At 42.3% G+C, this 16,392-nt stretch overlaps 1 protein-coding gene across 1 annotated transcript in view; it reads left to right on the top strand.

Annotated features, from left to right (window-relative positions):
* The first annotated feature begins 5,646 nt into the window (after positions 1–5,646).
* Positions 5,647–16,392, top strand: part of BCAS4 (breast carcinoma amplified sequence 4) — a 42,693-nt gene continuing 31,947 nt past the window's right edge. Inside the window, exons 1-2 of the mRNA XM_059827416.1 lie at positions 5,647–5,784; positions 12,298–12,369. Coding sequence (XP_059683399.1) covers positions 5,647–5,784; positions 12,298–12,369 — 210 coding nt within the window. The remainder of the gene's footprint in view (positions 5,785–12,297; positions 12,370–16,392) is intronic.

Genomic DNA, 16,392 nt, shown 5'->3' with positions numbered 1-16,392 from the left:
ATTCATCCTGCTGGTATTAAGATTCAAGTGTAGTAGTTTTCTAACTTCAGAACTTCTATCCAAATGCATAAAGCTGTGAAACTGGGAGAGATTTCCAAGTTACTGACTCAAAGTTCTTTAGCATGTGAATTGTTGTCAGAGCAAGTAACTTTCTAGTATTGCAGCTGAAATTTTTCAAGTATTGGATATTTTCAATAAACTAGATATGAAAAAATGAGCAAAATCTGAACGATTGCAGACAGACTGCAAGATAAGACCAAAAAATGGCAAACAATTCACTGTAAGTTAAGTGTGCACATGTGGGGAAAAATCTGCCTTAATTTTGCATATGTAATGGTGAATGCCAAGCTGATGTGCCTCTTAGGAGCCCATCCTGGGCTGTGATAGTTCAGTGAAAACATCAGCCCCATACTTGCTAGCATAAAAAACCAAACTGTGTTAGGAAAGGAGTAAAGGACAAAACTGATAACATAGTGTTACTGTATAAAACCATGGTTCAGCAATACTTTTAATATAATGAGTGGTTCTAATTGCTTATTTTCAAAAAGGATACAGGACTGAAAAAAACGTAATGTCATCTGCATTATAGGATGTTTTAGTATAACAAAACTGAGGACTGATCAGCCTGAAAAAGATTGTAAAAAGTAATAAAGCTGTGTGTGAACAGTTTTGTATGAGAAAATTAAATATCAACAGATAAATTGAAAAAGTGCAATGGAATATAATTTCCACTTACCAGCTTTGAATTATTTGATTCATAATGAATTTTATCTCCCTAAGAAGTCATTTTTAAGGAGGACAAGAGTATGTTCAGTCTAAAGGACACTATTTCACGTAAGGTATACTTCCACAGAATTAGTCTGGTGTTGACCCGAACTCCCTGCAAATGCATCTCCTCCAGTGTTCCTCAGTTTGGGACTGACACTTAGTGTGGGGAGTGCTTTCACTGAGCCTGGAAGTGCTCTTTGCAGCACAGACTATTTAGCTGGACCATTAGTATCCATTGATGTTTCTGTGCCTTCCAGCAAGCTTCCATGTCTGAGAGAATTTGTCCTAAGTAAAATCCACTAAGAATCAAGGGGGTGGGTTATTGCAGGAGCAAAGACTAAGGAATGTCTCCTCAGGAATGCATGTATCTATGAGGATAAAGTAAGCTTGATAGGGTGCTTTAGCTTGGACAGGAACTGAAAGAGTAGACTAATGCTAATATTGACCTGGACCGAATCTACAGTGCAGGCACAGTACAGAAGCTAATCTGGGACACTTTAAGGGAATGAGACTAAAATGCATACTCGTGCAAGTCAGCAACACTATTTTTACAAATCACTGTAATCCCTACTGGTAGTTTTCCTAAACTAAGAAACTAATTGTGAAGGAAGACTGTAACTTTCCCTACTGCTGCCTCCTTGAGGAAGGAACGCAACTGTTAACTACCATGCAGTAACACGGCTGTCCTTTAAATGCCAACAGTACTTAACTTTCCTCAAGGTGATGAGCTCTTAACAAGATGTTAGGACTTCAGTTATGTTATGAAATTGAAAAATCAAGTATGGTTGCAGATACAAAGACTTTCTGGGATTTTTCATAACTAATCAATTAAAAATCCTCCTCTCCTTGGTATAACAACAGGAGAAAGATTTAGACTACTGCTAAATACCCCTTGAAGTTTTCTTGTTATCTTAGAACTAGCTGTGGCATTCTAGTTTCAGACTTGCCTGAATTACTTCTGATGACCATGTGTTCCTTGAAATGCAAGTATCAATATTCAGATACTATTATGTAGTAGTTGCATGTGGTGATGCTATAGAGGAATAATCAGCTTCAAGGTAGCTTCATAAATGGCTTCCAATACTAGCATGAGGAAAAATGTGTTGGATGGTAACAGTATTGTTCTTGGATGCTGTAGAAGTATGCAAGAAATGGTACAGCTGGTTCTTGGAGAGGTGAGATTGTAGCCAAGATTTAAGAATTCAGACTCCTTGTGTAGCTATGATAGATCGCTTGTGTACTTTCCCTCTCGAATAGGAGATAAATTTGTCTCTGAGGACTTAATGTAGTATGGTTCATTTTAAAAGTGCTTTAAAAATATGAAGCACAAAGCGATTTGAAGAAGTGCTGTGCTATTCAACCACCATTTCTTTTTCTTAACAGCAATTCAGAAGTGTTGCTAATGAGATATAATTTCTTGTCCTTCCAATTAACATTCCTTTCTGCTTGAACTACCATTTTATTACCTGATATTATAAGGAAATACCTTGCATTTTATCCATCTGAAGGACTTGTATCAGGTTCTGTGATGTTACATTTAAGAAAATATGTAATATCATATTTATTGCCCCCACGTTTGCTTTCCACAGGAGAACATGGCTCTTTTTCTCTGTGGTTCAGTGACTTCAGAATGGTTTTGTTTGAGCACTGATAAGGCTTTTTTTTTTGTAGTCACAGATGTGTTGGCAATGCTCAGAAACAAGGAACAGAGTTTGAGGGACAGATGAGAACAGCAGATGATGTGAAAGGAGCTAGACAAGGTAGGGATATTCATCCAGTGCAGGGGTTCATGCTTGTATAAAAACCATTTTATTGGTGTGGTTACAACAGATAAAGCTGATGTGTATCATAATCTGGCATGTCTAAATCAGTTCTGAAAATAAATGGCCTAGTTATTCACAGCTGCAAGACAAAATGGAGATTAGAGTAAAAAGTAGGAAGCAAATAGGAGATATGCTAACCAAGGAGGTAAGAGTCCCAGCAGAAAGAAATACTTCATTTTGCAATAGCCAGAAGTTTGTCTATTGTATTAAGCTGTATAAGCTGGTCAAATAAAAGATACTATCTCTACCTGCAAGCCTGGCCTCTCTCTTTAGACCCTCATAGCTGTAAACAATAACCTCTAGGCACGAAAAAGGTATTCCTGTTGTGAGTCACTGGAATTCGTACAAGGCCTTTCCTTTTTTTTTTTTTCTGCTTTGGTATTGTTCTGGATATTGTGGACCCAATTTAAAAAAGTGAGGTTCTCATCTTTCTGTTGGAGGATGCAAAGGATTTGGAATTCTTAAAATGCTGAGGAAAAAGTATTGAATATATAAACACAGATTTTTGACTTTCTGAATGTTACATAAAGTGCTTGGACTTGTAATTCAGGAATTTTAAGTTCTAATAGCTTAAATCCCCTAATAACCTTGTTATTAAGTCTGCCCTCCATACTCTTCCTATCCTGTGCTGTAAAATGAGAAAAGTAGATATATTTTGCAAACTTAAGAATAAATGAGCTAAAACAATGCAAAAAAACTACTTGCAAAAGACAATTTGGGTGTTTTATTAAACACTGAAATGCTATTAACTGTCTCAAAAATACTTCAGGTGGTTAGTAATTGGATCGGTATAATGTAGAAAAATTGTTTTATTTTTTTGAGTCATCCTGCAAAGTTAGTATCTTGAAAAAATGATACATGTGGCTTTCTTTGTATTTTGACTGTGCTTTATACTGATAAACTGTCAGGATAGTGAAGATAGAAGGGTTATCCTAACCTTACAAGCTGGGACACAGAGGTCTTGAAGCCATTTGGTCATAGAAACAGAAATACAATGCATGATCTGTTCTTCTTAGCACTGTTTTCTCTCGAGAGGTTTCATCTACAGTAAATAATTCATGCCAGTACTGAAGCTCACATGGACGGCATAGTCTATATGAAATAATCAGGAGGAATCTAAGTTGGTGTTACACTTATAAAGCACCTAAAGTACTCCCCCTGGCTCCTTGTGTTTCTTCTAAACATACCTCTTCACGCTCTTCCTCCTATGATAGATAACTTAGTTCTGTAACAGTTGATCTGTGATAGACAACAAGTTAGAAATATTTCATTTTGTTAAAGCTTCCCAAATACACTTTCCAAATCTCACTGAAGTTTTATCTGGTGCATCTTTCCCTGATAGAAACACTTATTTCAAAGATACAAAATACAAACCCTTGGGGTCTACAGCATAAATGGTACCTGACTGGCTGAGCAGAGGACAGGTCTGTGGTAACTCTGCAAATACATAGCAAGAAGGCTGCCCAGACCTTGGAGAGCTTCAGCTGAAACAAGAAACAGTGCCCAGAGATGCAATGTGCTTCTCCTCTATGCAGTGCTGGTCAGTGGAAGATCAGGTTTTGCAAATACCTTACAATTTCTCAGATAATAGGTTTTTAGTCACTGCAAGCGTAGCATTAAAGGGTCTGTTTGGTGCTATTGTCAGGATGACGTAGACTAGATTGAGCTCACTGTGTCTGTCCCTACGCTTGAGAAATGATTTGGGGAAACCCTGCAACCTATTAGCCCTTTCTTCTCTTGCTTCAAGTACCTCTTCAAGCCTGGCTGCTTTGATCTTCTCAGCAAACCACAGACTATAAATTTGGCATTTTCTTATGAATGCTAAACTGAATTTTAATTTCTCGCATTATTCAGCAATAATTTTGTCTTATCCAAAGCCAAGAAAAGCTTTGGATGACAGTGCAGGCCTGCTGTGGCCGCCTGCTCTGCAGGCACTCAAAAGTAGTTTTATATAGTATAAAATTAGATAATGTCTCAAACTGATTAGTGGGAAATACTGCATATCGCTTTATGTCCCTGCTACTACGAAGTCCACTTGACCCTAGTAGGAGTCTTCAGTACCAATGCATGGGCCAAACTTCTTTCGAGGGCAGGCTGCTTCTAACCTCTTCCAACTGAAAATAACACTGCTATTGAGAAGAAACACACTGTTATTGAGAAATCCTCCCCCTGTTCTATCTACCAGTCCTTGACTGATTATTAGTTATCAAGTAGGTCCTATTTCCTGCTCAGAGGAGGAAGAACAGTGAACAAACTGAGGACAGCTATTTTTGTCTCAACTCGAACTGCTGTTGATCATTTGTGTCCTTCTCTAAAATGTTGTGTTGGTTTAAGAGTGGGGTTTAAAGGAGTCTGATGCAAGGAAGAGCATCTTCTGTAGTGAAGAAGCATCCAGAAGGTATATCTCTAACCTCAAGTCATTTAAATACTCACCTTGCAAACAGGGCATAGAGAAATTCTGAGCACCTTAAAGCTGCATTTTCAGCTGCAGCCTTTAATTTCCCAGTGCTTAAAAACTAGATACTGAGTCTAGTGCATGTGATCACTGAGTACCTTAGCCTCTGTCCTCTAGGCTGCAGTACAGGCTTGTTAAAGCAAAATGCTTATTAGAAAAAAGTGATTTTAAGAGTGGCCAGGGAGATGGTCAGGGAGGGGAGGCTTCGTGCCTGTGCTGTGGCTTTGCTTGGTGCTGGTTTGGTTGAATCATTTTCCCATGGCTGAGGTGTCAGGACTTTAAAGACACATTTTCAATAAACCTTTGGCCCTTGTCTCTTCAAAGCGCTGCGGCTCTCGCTCCCAGCGGGAGGGGGAGAGAGGCGATCGCGATGAACGCAAGGACGCGGGTGACCGCTTGCAGCATCCCCGCCTCGCGCCCGCCGCCTCGCGCGGCAGCCGTTGCCGCTCCCGCGTCGCTAGGTGGCGCGCGCGGCCCGCGGCGGCGGGCGGGGAGCGCTGAGGCGGCGCGGCCCCGGGAAGCCCCCGGCGGCGCTGGCTGGGCCGGCGCCGGGCCTGGGCGAGGGGAGGAGCGGCAGCCGGGGGCGGAGCGGCGGCTGCCATGAGCTCAGCCGGGGACCAGCAGCGAGCTGCCGCGGAGGGGATGCTGCGGCCGGAGGAGCCGCGGGCGGGGGCGGCGGCTGAGGAGAGCGGAGCTCGGCGGCTCGCCCGCTGCCTGACGCCGCCGCCCGGGGAAGAGGTAGGCGCGGAGCAGCGGCTGCCCCGGCCCGGGGGCGGTCCGTCAGCTGGGGAGCGAGGGGCGGGCTCGGCGGCGCCTCTCGAGGGGCGCCGGCTGTAACGGCCCGAGGGGCCGGCCGCGGGGGGGAGGCTGCAGGTGCGGCCGGGGGCTCCCTGAGGCAAGGGGCGGCGGCGGAGGGAGGATGGGAAGGGGACAGCTCAGCCCGCGGGCCGAGCACGGCCGCCGTGGGGGCAGTAACCTCCGCTCGCGCGTCCCCGCCGCCCGGTCAGAGGCTGCCGGGGGCCCGCTTCCCCCGACCGGTGCATCAGCAGCCCCCGGGCTCTCCCTGCTCGCGAGCCGCGGAGGCTCCGGCCCCTCCTCCCCGAGCCCTGCTCGGCGGGGGTGGCCGTCTGAGCGGGGATGTGCGAGGAGCTCCCCTCCTGCCCGGCTCCGGACTAGCGCGCTGCTCGTGATGCCTGTCTTATTTTTGGAGACAGCGCGGTGTTTGCGTTCCCTCTGCCTGAGGAGGGCCTAGTCTTCAGGTCTCCCGTGTCTGGGATGCAGTGTCGGATAAAGTTGAGCTACTGCTGAGCTCCTGGATCGCTGAATAAGTGCCTCCATGCCTCTTTTTTTAAATGACGATGGCTGTGGCTGCTACTCTGTTACTTGTTTTTGTGGAAACCAAGTCCGCTGGTGATGGTAAGGTCGGGCTCAGAGCGCTGTCATTAAGTGGAATGATGCTTAGTTTGAGGATCTTAGGTGCCGTTAGTTACCCGAGTCTAGCTGTTTAGCTCAATCGGGATGGTGACAGTGGTGATCTTGCACAGCACTGTCACCATCCTGGTGACGGATAGGGGACGCTTTAGGTCCCTGAAGGCAGAGGGAGGTTTTGAAGTTGCACTTTGTAGGCTAAGACACTCCCCACCACCACCCCCAAAAAAGAGGGGAAGGCTGCAAAAACAGAAGTAGAGAGCACTTGGGAGTATGTCCCTTTCTGACCTGTAGGTAGCTTCTATCCCACTTGAGCCTGGTGGTGATGTAAAGTGAATAACATTCTCTTTGGGCAGATTATTTAAAATTTTCTCTTGTCAAGACAAAAGACACTCCTAAATCAGTCTTCAAAACAGCTTCCCCTCACCCCCTTCATTTTGGCAGTAAAATGTTGACGTGATTTATTTTTGTCTCCAAGAAAGGAAAAAAAAAAGAATGGGAAACTCTTGTTCAGTTTCACTATTCAGAGATTTTTTTTCTATGCCTCTCCCTTGACACCATCACTCCATCAGTTTCATCTCTCCATATATGGTTATCTATGATTTGCAATAAGTCAGACCACTTAGATCCCAAGATTTGGATGTGTCTATGTTTTGTTTTTCTGTTCAGCAATTTTAAGATGATACAATGCCTAGCCCATGATACCCATATAATTTTCATGTGGTTAAACCACTGACAACTTTTGTCTTACTTCTAGATTAAGAACTACTTTATTAGTCATCTCTATATCTATAGTGGGCCAGAAACAAGTATTGTTAATGCTATTAACAATTACAAAAAATAATTTTCAAGCTTGATTGAGATGACATTGCGAAGTGAACTACTTGGTAGGAAATAAGTTTCATTAAAGTATTAGTTCATGTCAGCTGGATTCTATTGGTTTTATCAAGTGCCACTTGTACTGGTGTTAAACAAGAAATAAAGAAGACCTGCCAATTAATAAAACAAGTTTCCTGTATAGTGTTGTATGGCAGGCTATGTATTTTTGTAACTGAGTGCCAAACCTATTAGTTCTTACAAGGAATACAGAAACAGCTTGTGTTCTTTGCTACTTGCAAGTCATTCTGTTTCCTTCAGGCATCTTCAGCTGAAATTAAACACTTGTTTTAACACTGATCTCTCTTGATTCTTGCACATATTGGTAGCTTGCTCAAAGCAGCAATATAATTTAGGTATTTTCCTACTTGGGGATTAATCACAACTTTTGTGAAAGCGTCTTCTTAAGTGTCTCTTCCTGTGGGCCTTGCCTTGCAAGTTCAGCTTTGTCACGTATTACAGTGTTGTGGAAATCAGAATGAGGGCTTTCAGTTCCTTTTCACAAAGAGTTGCCTTAGTTTTGCATTTTTTAAAATTCTGTAATTAGCAGTAACAATTTCCTCTAGCACATAACTCCTAATTTTCATTATGATTTTTAATTTTGTGTAGCAGTTGTAGCAGATGAGACTACGATGATGAATGCAAAATACTATATTTGTATAGTCCAGTAAAAGATTTTGCTAAGTGAAAACTTTCAAGCATATACTGCATGACATAATATTATTCTGCCTGATTTGAATGTATCCTGTAAATAGCTATGAAAGACTCTAGTTTTACTATTGAAATACACTTGCCATTCTGCTCTTTTTGTTTCCCCTTATACACTGATTGTTTTCCCTTTGTAGGGTTTTTTTTCAGTGTTCTGAAGCTGGCATAGGAGGACATCATACTGAAGAACCTGTTAGTTTTCAACAATATTGAAATGTTCCTGCTGGAGTCTCTAATGTTATAAAGAGCTGTGTGGTTTTCTGGCTTGGCTATTTTTAAAGTTTCTATGCCTACCTTTTCATCTTAATGACATGCTAGGAGAGGACTTCAAGTTCCAACAACGGCAGCTTAACTTTTTGAGTGAAAGCGCAAGGCTTTTTGGAAAACTTTGTAGAAGAGATTTAGTACTGAATTTTCTTTTTTCACGTTCCTTAATGAAGTGTGGTAAGTTAGAACACTATATTCATAGCTCGTGGGCCTGAACAGTTGACGATATAAAATACCTGACCCAAATCTTTTTATCAAGGAGCAGGCTTGGTATTAAAAACCAAAAATAATCCTTGGGAAAAGCAGGTAAATTGTTAAAAGGTTGAATGGGAGCATAATGCTGAGGCAAAATGAAAGAAGGAGTGATGGGGGGAGTTACAAAAGCTTACCTTATCTCAGGCTAGGAAAGAGGGAGGAGATTGCTGTCGAGAAACAAAGACATTTAAAGGGAAGTGGTGAGAAAGGGATATTACTATGACTACAGTATATACTACATAAAAGAAAGTCTGAAAGGAAAGCTAACCTCAAAGCCAGACTGCATATTCTTTCCCTCCAAGTTACAAAATGAAGTAATGGTTTTAATTTTGGTTTGTTTTCTTTCCGTAAATAAACAGGAGAATCAACAGTGGATATATGGGAACGTTAAAATGCCATCTGGAAGTGGTGCTGTTATGCCTTTGGCTAAAGTTTCATGATAAGTTAACACTGCTATTGAAAGACCCAACGTGTCTCTTCCTCTCGCTACCTGTTTTCTTTGTCAGTGCTAGCCTTAACATGGCTGTGTAATGAATTGAGTCAAAGAACTCATTTGAGCTAAAATGATATGGCAAAGAAATTAACGGTTAGTTTTCAACCCAGAACAATTTCCTGATTCATTCCACTGTGTATGTCTTTCCTCTCACATGCAAAGGGTTGGCTTTAGGGGTGTGAGTGAGTGGTGGAAAAGGGTAGACTTTTTTTTTTGCAAATGCCAGCTTATATAATTTTAAAGTGATTGTGAAATTACAGTCGTAACTAAGAAACACTCATCACCCCATATTTTCACCATAACTTTGAAATCTGTTCAGTGGGTTTTATTTCAGATCTTAACAATAAATATACAGTGAGTTCTATAATCACCTGGAAGGAACTTGTATGGTCTGTTTAGTAAGTACCTAATTACAGATGATGGTAAATATCTTGTTGATTCTACAATTTGCAACAGGCCCCTCTTAACCATTTCTGAAGATGTCTTAAATACATTAGGCCCTTAGAATGTTGTTTTTCTCTTTTGCAATTCATATGGAACTGCTAAGTATTTGCAGTCGAGTCCTTTTTATATGCAGTATTTTGGCTTTTTTATGCCTAGTGTGCTTTTATAGTAGCATGCCTTGAAGAAATAGTGTTAAGTGGTTTGTTTGCATCCATTTTTCTATTGTTTCTTACTATTGTTGTATTCTGTTAAGTTTCAGGCTATGTAACACTCTTTAGAGCGAAGATTAAGGACTGTGAATCTGTTCTGAATTAACTTATTTTCAGTGGTGTCAATAAATTTTGCTTCTGTCCTCTAACACATGCTACTCCAATGTTTGAATCTTTATGAACATTATGAATGCAAGATGCTCGTGGTAGATATTAGAAGGGCTAGTAATGTCAGCAAGCGACCTGCCTGAAGCATGCCTGCAAATTTAGTCAGAGCAGGACAGGAACCTGTACAGCTAATGCAACTTCTCTAAATGCATGTTTCTTTAATGCATCATCTGTCAAATTAGTGGAATTTACACCTGCTTTACAGTCATGCATTTAATGATTGCTACCATTGAACAGCCTTTTCAAAGCTGTAAGTTTGATACCAGTTTTGGACTATCTCTTTAAGCCAACTGTGCTAGTCCCGAACATGTGGCTATGTTAGTGGCTTCAGGCCTGTGAAGCTGACTGTGCACAGACCTGCCAAGAAATGTCGGGAGTTTGATAGAATTGTTCTGTAGGCCATCTGACGCTTGCACCACCCACTGAGATTGCTCTGCTGTAAAATACACTTAACAAAAAAGCTAGCTATTATGTTTCTCTGCCTTATGAAGACTTCAAGAAATCAGACTCTCAGACTCAATGCTTACAAGTTTTTCACAAATTAAATGTATTATAGTAACATGAAATCACTGGGAACTCTTTCTTATTTGAAAAGAATGCATCTTTCTGTTGTTTAGCAGTGATCTTTCCAGAGTTAGCCTATGTGCAGTGGGGAGGAAGAGTGCTCTTTCCTTCTGAGGAGAAATTAGATGTGGAAATTCTGTTCCTTTATTTAAGCATGCAAAGGAGCAGCAGAAGGAAAACAGCTTTTCCACACAGAAATCTTTACCTCAGATAGACATGGAACAGATTGTTAGGGGATGTAAACTTGTGTTAGCACCACTGAAATCCATGCATTAATTTACAGCATCTATGGATCCCTCCTGATAAACCTGTGGAGTATAATGTTTCTTGAGGTTTCTTCCATCCAGATAGGTACACAAAAAAGAGGCAGTGAAACTTTTGTGGGTAGGTTTTAAATCTTGTGTAAGTGAAATTACAAAGTGAACATAATGTGATAGTTTATGCCACCATGGAGATTTCACACAGAGTTGGTGAGACACAAGCATCTTAGGAAATAACCTTAATAGGTTGACAGGTGTGGTCACTAAGCTGATGAAGATGCCAGCTGCTGACAATTTCTCTGAGACAATATGTACCAGTCTTAGTTCTATGCTGCTCTAACGTAGTTGCAGAGCTTTTGGGCCAAGTTGGGTCACATTCCTGCTACTCAGAACAGGGTCTGAGCTCATATCTGCATTCTACTGACTAGGTATTTATCCTCAGCCCACATGATGTCCTATATATTGCCCTTGTGAAAACAGCTACTATTTCTTCCATGTACTTAAGGTGCTTTTGTTGTTCTTCCTTTCCTCTTTGTTATAGCATAATTTGTCCTTTCTAGTTTTTGAATCACTGTCCTGGAAGTGACTAGGAGTTGAGTCCTTCCCCAGCTTGCGGGATTGCAGACCTAGAATAGCGCACTCACTTGCCATGGTGGATTTGGTCTCCTGGGTTTGCGTGATTGCTCCATGGTTGACTTCTAGCAGCCTTTTCAGAACACCCTTTCTAAAGTCATGTGCGTACTTCGTTGCCCCACTAGTAACTTGTGTTTCTCTGTTGCTCCTCCTCTCTGGTTCTCTGGCAAAAGGCTTTTGCCTTCCCTATTGCCATCTTCTTGGTGGTTGGTAGTGCAGGAGCTACCTCCGGGAACACCTCCATACCTGAAATAGTTTCCTCAGATCTTTTCTTTTGCGGAAGTTGGCTGCAAATAGGTCTCCAGAGGCATAACACCACCTCATTTGAGCTGGAGAGTTGATGCAGGTTTGATACTCTGTTTGTGTGGAATAGGTTTTATAAAGTAAAAGAGGAGTTGCGTGCCAGTGACCATCTTCAGTCCATGCAAAGCACAACCTTTGGGGTGACCTTACATGTATGCTGCTCTTAACATTTGCTTCACTCTAAGTGCAAGTGTTAGAATAAACCTTTCTGCTTCAAAACTTGAGATGCTTGGCAAGGAACTTTTGCTGAAATATGCATTGACATTGCAGGTTTAGAAGCCTGCTGGCAGAAAACTCAATGGTGAGAACTTGAAACTAGAACTTGAAATCCACGTGGAGGCAGATGTTGGGGACGTCTTTCATTGCTGTACGGGTCACCTCCTGGTGTGGGGGTGAAAAGTGCCTCCCAGAGGCTCCAAATTTTACATGTCTCAACATAATGAATCCTGTGCATCTGTTTTTTGAACTTTTGGAGTTGGTGATGTGGTGGTTGCCTGAAAATTCCCCAGCTCGGCTTGGGCTCCCCAGTGGGACAGCAGAAGAGGCAAGTGGGGGGAGTGGTGTGGTGCCCGGCCGCTGGCGGGCACCCCGAGGCCCCGCCGAGGCCCCAGCCTGGGCTCTGTGACTGTTTTTCTCTCCCCAGGTGAAGGAAGTGGAAGAGACGATTGAAGAGCTGTTGAGGAGGCTGGACGAGTTCTGCGGGATAACGGACGCGGTACGTGTCCCGAGGCCATGTCGCCGCCGGCCCTGAGGGCGGGAGGACGGGCAGCGCGCGCGGGGCGGCCATCTTGATGGCGCGGCCGCCGCGGGAAAGGCTGCGGCGCTGCGCGCGCAGCGGGGCGCCGCGCCCACCAGGTGGCGCTAGGGCGCGCGCAGCCGGGCCGCCCCCGCGGGCGCCGCCCCGCCGCCGGGCGGGTGCAGGTGGGAGAGCGGCGCGGGGTCCGCGCCTCCGCTCGCGTTTTAACTCCCTTTCCTCGGGTGAGGGGGGGTTCCGCACGCCCAGTTCGCTAGGCGGTGAGATACCGGAGGTAGATTTCAGTAGCAAATTCTGGAATAATTAAATAATCTGTGTTTTCCCTGGTCCTTTCCATTACCTTAGTCGTGTTGTGAAACCTCCCTAGAAGGCTGCTCCAGCGCTGCAACAGCTGGAGCGTCTGGAGACAGTGGCACTAGGCTGGGTGATGCAGACAGAAATGATGAGCGTTACAGGAACATTCACGGGCACCAGCTACTAATTAAGGCCACCTGTGCTAGATGCTGTACAAATGCAATGAGCTAGTTATGACTACTAAGAGCCTGCAATCAGAATATACGAGAGAAGTTGATATGGGTGGAATAGTTGGCTGGGGAGTACTAATTAATAATGGGGTTGTGACTGGTACACTATGCAGCATTTGTAGCACGCCAATTATCTTTGCCATTGTCAGTGCCTGATTGTTTGGGATAAACCGTTTAGAGCAAGAGGTGTGTGTTGCTATTTTGCTTACCTCAGGCTTTCTGCACGAAGTGGTTGGTGCTGTCTGAAGGCTATGTGGGTTATGGTGTTCATCTAAAAATAATGAATGTGATTTTTGCAGCCAATTTTTCTTTCCTTCCTTAGGCTAAATGTAAAATTAGGTAGAGGAACCAGTACTGCATTTTAACCCTTCACAAGTGTTTCATAGAGCGCTAGTTCAGATAGCATGGACCAAGTTTACCTAGAGGGACTTCCTCTTATAATCACTGATGCACAGACCATCGTGTCTTCTCTTAGCACCTCCCACAATATTTTTATTCTGTCTTAAAGCATCTTGTATAATGGATGTGTCACTGGCAACTATAATGGTTGCTGATTGTATTGAATGCACTTCCAATGGCAAGAAGTGACCAGCCAACATCTCCTCAGGGACTTGTTGCCTATGAGCTCTTTTGTTGAATGATTCTTAGGAATTGCATAGGTAAATGGAGAGGGACGGGATAAAGTGAAGCAGGTAAGAAAATTATGTGGCCAATGTTTCTTAGGCAGTTGAAAAGCAATTTCCTGGCTTTATTCTTACCAGCTTTAGTGCAAACGACAGACATTGGTGGGCTGGCCTTTCTGGACATTGTCTTCTGCCAGTATTGCCTCCTAAGCATCTTTCCACTTTTCTGTTCATGTATCCCAGTGTTGTTTGGAGAAATGTTGTGCTTAGTCTCAAGGACAGAACTCATAAGTCATAGGCGGCCCAAAAGCAGTCTGGTGTGGTCTGCAAGAACCCATTGAAAACTCAAATTAACATGTTTGACACAGTTTTTGCAAAATATCATCAGCTAACTAATGATTATTATTATTTGGTTATGGCACAGATCCTTCTTGCACCTTGGATGTGAATTCTGCTCAAGAGAAGTGAGGCTGTCATCCTTGTTCTAGGCAAATCAGTTAGCAATATAGCTAGTTATTAATCCTTTTTTGACTTCTATCAGAGGTTTCTGGTTTTGTCATTGGCATGTCTTGCTTATGGAAAGGAGACATCATTGCTTCCAGAAGGAAGTGACATAGAATGGAAAGAAACAAAAGCTTGGTTCATCAAAGTCTCACATGGCTAGTAGGGGACTTAAAAGGAGAAATAGCTGCCGTGTAAGAATGGTTCAGTATTAGTGGCTGTTTAAACAGTTCTTTTTCCATTCAGCTTTTGACAAAAATAGCTGTAAAGAAGCATGTGAACCTCAGAGCATGCAGTCTATTTTTTGATACATCTTGGCTTACATTTGTCAGCTTTAGATTCTCTAGTACGGCACATTTAGTCTGTGCAAAATGTAAAATACAAGAGATTGGTTTCTTGGGCCAAAAAATCCTTTGACTTCATTCCTGAAAGGTAATGATTGCTTCAGTGATAAGACATCATCTGCTCAAAGCAAGTGGTTTGAATCAATAGCTCTTCACTGCTGATTGTATTCTGTCTGATTTACTATTAAGTTCATTCACTCAGTTCTTCTGTTTGGGAGCTTACGCTAAGGTTTTGTATGTACCTTGTGCTTTTTCCCATCAGTCAAGCATGCACCTTACGTTTTTGGCTCCAATATAGGGAAGATGGTTAGCTTGTTCAGATGGATCCAGTGAGCTTTTAAACCTCCTGTGAGAATTCTTCTCTTGCCAACCTTTTCTACAAAAAACACTAACCTAGTTTCAATACACTATCTTTGCATTGCCCCGAAAACATTTTTCCACAACCTGCAGGCTGTGAATAATTCCCTAGTATGCAGATTATTGACTTTATCTGGGAACATCAAAGCACTGCAGTCAGCATGCTGATTCTGTGCCTTTCTATCTAGTGCCTACAATGTAAGGTTCCTTTCAGCAGCACATCAAGTGGTATCTGGGAATCTGACAAATATAATGTAGTATTTGAATTGATTCCAGCTTCTGTGCCTAGCAATAATTTGGTCTTTTGTCTATGCCAACAAAAGGCAAGGGGAATCTTGGTTTTTTCGATCGGGCATTCAGTAACGTAATCATATAGAGGGATTTGGCTTTTCTCCTTTGAGTGTGCTGCTGCTTTTCACTTACCAGTACTCTTGATGCACACGTTTGAATATTGCAATGAGGAAAAACCTGGATCCTCAGTGCTAGGAAGACAAAATGCTTTTTCCAGTGTCATACTGTTGTACCTGCTAGGCACAGAATGGCACAGCACTTAAAGTGGACACTTGTACCGAAGTTACAGTGACAATGTAAATACAGTTCAGCGTGCCTCACACTTACCATGGAAGGAGCATCCTGCAATGAAATGATTGTGCTAGAAGAATTTTAGTGCCAGTTACTTAGCTTTTTGCGATGTGTTCCTTAGGGCACTGACTTCAACAAAGTAAATTAATATCTTTTAAGTGGCTTCAGAGCCTCTCAAGTATAATTATCAAATCGTGATTTTTAACTGAGCTATGATTTGAACAAGTGACACAAAAGCAAAAAAAAATCATTGTAATAACCAGACTCTTGTATATGCTGTTCTCATATTGTTTCCATGGGTCATTGTTGGTTACCTTTTTAGATATGATTCTTTGTGCTTCTTGTATATCTTAAAGCATGATTGAAAATGATAGCTATACAGAGATGCACAGCTGGTTTAGTTACATGTGGAAATTCACTACTTCCATTTCTTTGGCTCCTAATTCTTGAAGAGGATGTATGGCTAGATACAAAATCTCTGCTTGTATTTGGTACTCCCCTTTTTTTTTTCAACACATATGTTGATCCTCCAGCATACCCACCAGTTTATAAAACCACAGGTTAGTGGTTCTCAAGCCACTGAACCTTCTTGCAGAACTCGCCCCAGGGAAATTATGTGTTTGTAAATCTTGCTTTATTACAGTTCCATAGACCAGCTGCTAACTGCTTGTATTTGTCTCATGGACTTACAGTTTGGGAACCTCTTCCCTGAGGTCCTAGGTGTGAAACCTGGTTTCACCACTGGGGAAAAGAGAGGAAGAGGGTTTTTTGTTTGGTTCGCTGTGGCTAGGGTTTGCTAACTTCTCAGGAACGTACCAACCTCAGTTTTGTCTTTTCTCACCACTGAGCTGTTCAGTTTACAGTGGTTACTTTTACTCATGATGCTTCTATGTTACTCTGTGTTAACATACGGGAACAAAGACCAATATAGAGAGAGCCTTTCAAAAAAGTCCCTGTGACAACTAGAATTTGCACATCTTTGACTTGTGGCTCCAGCTACATTTTTTTTTTTCTTTCCTGAAAAAATAATAGTTTTTATAATATACAAAATAA

Source organism: Gavia stellata, chromosome 20 (genome assembly GCF_030936135.1).
Source record: "Gavia stellata isolate bGavSte3 chromosome 20, bGavSte3.hap2, whole genome shotgun sequence".
In the NCBI taxonomy this organism is placed as follows: Eukaryota; Metazoa; Chordata; class Aves; order Gaviiformes; family Gaviidae; genus Gavia; species Gavia stellata.
Note: the sequence above shows the minus strand (reverse complement) of the source record. Positions and strands in the feature narration are given on the sequence as shown.